General features: G+C 45.6%; 1 protein-coding gene across 1 annotated transcript; it reads left to right on the top strand.

The window, feature by feature from the left end:
• Positions 1-11: 11 nt before the first annotated feature.
• LOC142589855 (ribosomal L1 domain-containing protein 1-like) lies at positions 12-5385 on the top strand. Its single transcript, XM_075701486.1, has 8 exons — positions 12-137; positions 276-439; positions 599-749; positions 1507-1655; positions 2352-2453; positions 2568-2734; positions 3705-3924; positions 5182-5385. Exons 1-8 carry the CDS (start codon positions 42-44, stop codon positions 5351-5353), a joined length of 1221 nt encoding a protein of 406 aa, XP_075557601.1. The 5' UTR covers positions 12-41; the 3' UTR covers positions 5354-5385.
• The last annotated feature ends 2183 nt before the right edge of the window (positions 5386-7568 follow it).

The following is a 7568-nucleotide window of genomic DNA, read 5'->3' as shown; positions in this document are numbered from 1 at the left end:
TTGAGTGATTGAGTTCATCCGGGGTGGGCCAGCGTTGATTGATGTTTGTTTCGATTTCACAATACAAGTGGTATCCAAGGCAATCTAAAGCCTTTCCTAGATCCACAATAATGGCAGCCCACGTGGATGTCAAGCGGGTGCGTGCTGTTTACAAAATTAACAAGTTGTTCTACTTCTGAAACTTCATTAATTATTTCCTACTCGGAATCGGATGTGTTGGCGTACCTGCGGCAAAAGCGACCGCGCGCTGATGATCGCGTTCTGCCGTTTTTCAGGTTGTGGAGTCTATAAAGGCGCTCAGGACCATAGAGCGCAAGCACCAGACCAAAAAGTCTGTAAAGAATATTCTGGACGAGGACACGGCGCTGGAGCATGACGTCTATCTTCAGTTCACCCTGAAAAAGATTCCCTACAACAAAAGCACGCAGTGGATTAAGGTGTAAGTAGACAGTCTGCGCTCGCGGTTCTGCGAAACTCGAAACAGCCTGCTTTGCGTAGTCCTGCGATTTATGCCGATCGCTTGCATACAGATAGTTTTACCGGTCTTCGGGGCAGCGGCAATGTTGACATACTGTACGATCCGTTTTCAACGTTTCAGAAATTTGCCACACAGCCTAGAAACCGACAAATCGGAAATTTGCCTCTTCACCGGTGATCTCGACAAAAAGGACAAGCGCTCCGACCCCGAGCTCACGGTGGATCACTACAAGGAACTTCTGGCCGACGCCGGCGTCACGCGGAACGTAGAAGTGAGTACCAAGAGTTCTCGTTTAAATGACAGCGGTGAGTCGCTCACAAATTCACAACCCGTCGTATGAATGGTAAAAACGCTGGAAAAAGGGGTTTGTGTTCGAGTTTCCGCTTAACATAATTATGTTTTCCGGTATATTCAAATTGTAGTCCGACACTATCATGTCTGTAGGTTGTATTTAGGTTGCACATTGCGATTTTTCTGACGCCTCCTGTATTAGGGATTCGATTAGTTCACTAACGCCTCTGCCCCATGCGGAGGGCCTGTGTGGTTGTGGTTCGGGATGATTGTTCACCAAATGATGGCCAACACAATATGCCGACACTGGATTTTTTGAGACGCGGGTCCCTTAATGCTGTCGCGTTAATATACCCCCTAAAAATGAATGCAGCGACTTATAAAGTTGGCTTATAAAGCCTGGCCAGGTTTACAAGGACCTCTTATAAGCCAGGTTCTCATAAACTATTGCTTAAAACAGTACATAAGTTGCATCTGGAAGCAATGACAGTGTGGAGCATAGTTATTCAAATGAGAGACCATAAGACGAGCTTCGTGAATGCAATGTCTATTCAATTATCTCTGCAAGTGGCCCAATAAGGAATGCTGTTGGCATGGTGTGTCTACTTGGTGGCCTCTGTTCCTCTATGAAACCTTTTTTTATGAAGTTTCTCTTGTCCATTAAAAAGCATCGAAACACTGCTTATGCTTAATGTTCTAGTGTTCCCTGCAAACATATGATTCTGTTTTGCTTTCAGATCATACCACTGCGCCAGCTCAGGACAGAGTACACGCCGTACGAGAGCAAGCGCAACCTCTGCGCAGGCTACGATGTCTTCCTGGGTGACAGCAAGATATTACCCCTGTTGCATCGTCTGCTTGGAAAGACTTTCTTTGCCAAGAACAAGTATGTTCGACTTCTTGCTTGGCTTGGCCATTTCTTTGTGCATCCTACTTGCTCACATGTGCACCTCTGAATACACTAGGCTGCTTAATATTTCAGCCATGTAGGGAGCTGTATTGGAGGAAATTGAAGTAATGTTATTAAATTTTTAACTGTAGCTCACATGTTATGAATCCTTTGATAACACAATAGTCACTTTAGTTGTATGTGTACAGCTTCAACTTTATCTATGTTATGTACTATCAGTACAAAGTGCAGAATCTTCAAAGAGGAAAGCTCATTTTCCATGAAGCCTTCAATTCAAAAGTGCAGCATGCAGTGACATGCGGGCCCATCTACTGACCCACTGTTTCATAGATGACGTATCTGAACTGCACAAAGATTTAGGTCTCATGCGAAACCCGCACTCCGTAAACGTTTTACGTCAACAGATCGCACTGCCACTGTTAACAGTCGCTTGCACGCTTGCTCAGATGTGCAAGTTTTTATGATTCTCGAAAGTGTGAAAGAAAGTCATGCCCCATTCATGGTTGTGGACTACAGGTTTCACTTGAGCACGTGCTGTGCGGGTGCCAGTTGGTTAAAAAAAATGCGATAGGCTGCATACGCACTTTATGCAAGTAAACGATTGTTTTGGTTAGTGTTGATGAGATTCTTTCTCCAAGGCAACCATAATATGGGTGTCGCTCCTGTTTTCAGGTTACCAAGGCGCATTGATCTGACTTCAAAGCATCTCAGGCGTGACATTGAGGCAGTGTTGTCCTCCACAGAGCTTCCACTTCGTGGAGAAGGAACAACCAGGTGAGGCATTTGCTGTCATTTCTAGATGGCGAATTTGCTCTGTGTTTTGCCGTGGATGGCGTCATATCGCGCCAACTTTCGCTCATTGCTTGCTGCCAAAAAAAATCTTCGCAGCACGGTGAAGGTATGCAACCTGGCCATGAGCGACACCGATGCCGCCGAGAACGTGATGGCCGCCTGCGAGACGCTGGGCTGCCGCCTGCCCGGCGGCTGGCCCAACGTGCTCTCGCTGCACATCAAGACGCAGAAGTCGCCCAGCCTGCCCCTCTACATGTCATTTGGTAGGTCACCAACTTGCACCACGTTTCACGTGATCAATCCCATTTCCTCTCACTCAATTGCGTCATTGTTCTTGATGACTCTGGGTTCAGCTACCCATCTGGGCTCGCTTGCATGAATATGACAGGTTAGAGAAAGAGTATCGGTGCGAAAAGCACGGACGAAGAACGGACACGTAAACAGGACAGGCTCAGTACAGGACCTGCGCCCGTCCTGTTTATTTGTCCCTTCTTTGTCCTTGTTCTCTTTTTTTTTTTTTTTTTGTGCTGCTCTGTGCTGACTTAAAGAATGAACCAATTAGCCCAAACCAAAGATTTATTGAGAGGAAGAGATTGGTTGACGGAGTAGAAGAAAGCCTGCTGGCCACACCGCAACTGCCTAGCACGCGACTGACACCTGAACATTGGTCAGCAGTATCAGGGAGGGTGAAGGGAAGGAAAGATGGAAGAGACAGGAATATTTTTATGGCAGCAGTGTTCACGGGCCCCTGCTAACTGCCATTGAGCTGCTTCTCAGTCACCATCGCTCTTGCTCATGCGACGCGTAAGCGCAGAATCAAGGACTGTTGCATGTCGTGCAGAGAGCACTATACTAGTACCGTATTTACTCGATCATAATGCGCACTCGATTCTAATACAGACATACATTTTCGTACTTCGAAAATGCAATACCCTCGATTGTTCCCTCAGCAAATTTACGTGGTAAGAGACACAATGACTTTTTCTCACTTGGTAAAATAAAAAATTTTATCAAACTTTGGCACTGGCTGTAGGCGGTGTCCAACGACGACAAACTTCTGGCACTTGCAGTACAGTGCAGCACGGCCTTCGAGATTGTAAGATGACTCTCGATATTTGGGGTGGTGGGACTTGAACACCACCTGCATGTACTCTGGATTTGAAGAACAAACGTTGCACTCAAATAAGTGCTTCACATTAGCGATGTCTGCTGTCCTTTACCGTCGCTGCACAGGTTCGCGCAATGACATTCGCCTGCCCAAACCACGGCAGCCAGACGACGATGTGGAGGGCGACCTGACCACCATCCCGGGCGCCCGCGTCACGGTGAAGCGGTCTGGTCAAGTGACGCTTCACAAGGGTGCCAAGGACCTCACAGATGAGACACTTGGTGACAAGAGGCTCAGGCGCTTGCTCGAGATCCAAGAACAAGGTGCCGAGGAGGTCACACGCCAGTAAGTGCTTTGCGGTGTTCATTTTCTTGAGGAGTCTACAAAAACAGCACTTAAAAGCTGCTAGAATCTGCTGAATATTCTTTAAAATCTGCTGTAAAAGATTGAAATGAGGAAGTACATAGTGTTGAGCATGAAGCCAAAGAAAATTTAGGGGAAGTCATTTGTGGTTTCTGAAAATTAAAAGCCAGAGGTTAGAGGGAAATGCAAGTAGGCAAAAAAATTAGCTTACCATCGGTGGGAACCAAACATGTTCAGCGTTATGCATGCAATGCTCTACCAAAAGGTGGTGTTCAAATGCACGCTCCAGCGACAGCTCTCTCTGGGTAGCAAAAACGAAGTTCAGAGGCTATGCTGTTGCTAGCTGCATGAGCTAGGAACGATTGCGGGAGTCGGAAGCACGTAATGGCCATAGTGTTTTGGATGCCACCTATTGAGCTACGGCAACCCTCCCATGCACTTTCTTGGGTATCTGTCCACGTCTACCAACATTGGACACCAAGAGTGTTAGGCAGTGCGAGTCATGGCCATGGCTGTGAATGCAGAACACACCTTTAACTATAATTTTCGCATAGTATTTAAACTTAAGGGCAGGCAAACTGGCCAATAAACCCTTGCATGCTATCCGAAGGAACCAGGCCCCTCGGTTCCACTTGTTGTTCAGTAGAAGTGTTTACAGTAGCGGCACTGCTAATGGAAGAAAGGGTAGATCTCAAGACTGTTGTCGACAACAAAGTGCTTGTCAACTCAAAAAATACTCAAGCGCTTAAAACACTAAATTTGTCTGAAGAGATGTATGAATCACCACTCTTATGGTATGTCTGTTTTGTCAAGGATGCACACTGCAAACCACTCTTTCCCTTCTGCTAGAGGTGCAAAACTCCTTGAAGATAATATTATCAGCATTATGCCAGTACTCGCAAGATATTCTCAGAAATCCACCAAGAAATTACAGTTCCTCGTAAATCCACTATAATAATGAGCTGAAGAAGGTGCATATTTTTGCCACTACGCAAGCAGAATGTCTGCTGGATCCAGGGAGAAATTTGCAGAGTAAAATAGCTCCCAGTGAAACTTTTGCCAGCCTCAGGTTCTAGTAATGAGAGTTGGGATGTCGTTAATCTCAATAAGTCTTTTTTTTTTTCCACAAGGTCTTGTAGTTTTGTAGAGAAAGAAAATGAAGCTTGTATACTAGTACTTGTTCTGCGAGAGTTGCTTTCTTCTGTGGCACTTCATGCAAGCTCAAATTCTCTTCCGCAGGTTCGAATTAAAAGCCAGATGCCGCAAACTGCTCATCCAGAGCACCCTGCGGAACAAGAAATCACGCAACAACCGACTCAGGGCCTCCCGACATCCAGCACCCCAAAAGAAGACCACAAAGACCAAGAAGCAAGTTGCCAGGCCAAGGAAGAAGGCTGCCAAGCAAAAGTGATCGAGCAATAAAGTATCTAGTTACAGTTGTAAGTTTTCAGCTTATGCATGATGCTGCCTGGAAAGTAGTACTTTCAGACTACTATAGGACAGCCACAAAAGTACCGTACTTACTCGCGTAATGAATGCAGCCCCTCCCCCCCCCCCCTTTTCCAATCAAGAAGTGTTTTTTTTTTTTAACTCTCATAATGATCGCACCCTGAACTTGCTGCCGTTAAGAAGGAGACAGGGTACAATTTGGCGTCTGATATGTCGTTCGGCGGGTGCGATTATGTCCGACGCCATGTCCAATGCTGAATTCAATCATATGGATGCTCCAGGCGCATTTTAGCCGTCGTCGTCGTCGGGCGCCGCATGGTGTAGGTGTGAGTGAAAGCACATGAGGGAAGCCGACGATCGCGGCTCACTCTCGCACGCAGTCCTTCGTCACGCAAAAAGCCAGGGGACGTAACAGGGGACGTTACAGGGGATTAGACTAACAGGATGGATGGATATTATGAGCGTCCCCTTTGGAACGGGGCGGTGGGTTGCGCCACCAAGCTCTTTCTACTATACTGCCCAATATTCTACCTAGGTTAAACAATGAAAAAAGAAAAAAAAAACACTCTGAACTACCACGCCCAAATTTTCTGATCCCCTATTGCAAACTGTGCTTTTGTACGTCTCCATCTTATGTCATTTCCCTACTTCCACCAATCCTCCAGTCGCCTCTTACTAATGTCTGTTGCGGACATGTTTGCTTTACCACTGCTCCCTCTGAACCCAAGGGCTTCAAGGAGGCCAGTGGTGCCTAAATCGACTGCTGGGTAGACGTCCTCGCATTCTAATAAAACATGCTCCGTAGTTTCCCTAGCTTTACCGCAGCAAGCACATGCTTCTTCTTCCTTCTTATATCTCGCTTTATAGGTGCGTGTTCTAAGGCATCCCGATCGCGCTTCGAAAAGTAATGAGCTTCCCTTTGAGTTATCATAAATGGTTTCTTTCCCAATTTCGTTTTTTCCTCTTGAGTAGTTACTCATGGCAGGTTTCTTTTCCATTGCCCCCCACCCACGAGATTAATTCAGCCTCTCTGACTTTCCACTTGACCTTCTTTGTTGCTGCGTTGTCCACCCTAGAGGCCGCATACTTGCTGGTAAGCTTCCTAGTTCTTTTCCTCCACTGTGAATAAATGTTTTTCCTGTACAGATACCTGAACACTCTCCCAGCCCATTTACTTTCTTCCATGTTCCTCAGCCGTTCTTCATATTCAATTTTACTGCGGGCTTCGCTCACTTCAAAACTAGTCCAGCCCATATCACCCTCCACAGTTTCATGTGTAGTATTCCGGTGAGCGCCCAATGCGAGGCGACCCACTGACTTTTGGTTCCCGTCGAGTCCTGATTGTACCCCCGATTTATAGCAAACAACCGCATTTCCAAAAGTAAGTCCTACACCTTTCCACATACCTATAACCCCATAGCGCTCTGTGCTTCCATTATGGCTGCATTTCTCTTCCCCTTTACTGTTATGGTTTTTTCCTGTGTTTCCATATATCCATTGCCTTCGTTTATCCATATACCAAGGTATTTATATTCTGTTACCCGAGGTATTTCTTGGCCCTGTATCTCCACTGTCTGTTCACTGTTTTCATTGAATACCATAACACCTAATTTTCTAACGGGATCAGACAACAGCGCCATCTATTGATGCCAAAGTCAATCAGCCAAGCCGTGAAAAAAAGAAAGAAAGAGGCACTTTGAAATTTGCACCGAACAAATGAAAACATATCAATTCAGAAAGGGATTGTCTGCACTGTTAATGGACTAAGGCAGTGAGATAACGACACTGCCACCGTATCCTTTTCACTGCACTTCAATGGATTCTCTGAAGATTAGAATATCTGCAAGGCCTACTGCTTGAATGGTTACAAATGTTTTCAGAGCGATATCAAGGCTCTCCTTGAATAATAGTATCAAATTAGTTTGAGTATATACATATAAACATATTTATATATATATATAGACACACACACACGTGCGCACACATCTGGTTCTAATAAATTCGTATATTTACAACGTATGTGCAAGATTTTTCTAAGGAATTTTCTTAAGAGCTGCTGCAGCTTGTATGGTTCAATGACTGTGTGCAGAAAATAGGCGAGCAAATTACATGCGGAAAACAAACGTGCAATTCACAGCTCTAGGACGCGTGCTGTAGCTGCTACTCCATAATAAACT

This window comes from Dermacentor variabilis, chromosome 8 (genome assembly GCF_050947875.1).
Source record: "Dermacentor variabilis isolate Ectoservices chromosome 8, ASM5094787v1, whole genome shotgun sequence".
Classification (NCBI taxonomy): Eukaryota; Metazoa; Arthropoda; class Arachnida; order Ixodida; family Ixodidae; genus Dermacentor; species Dermacentor variabilis.
Note: the sequence above shows the minus strand (reverse complement) of the source record. Positions and strands in the feature narration are given on the sequence as shown.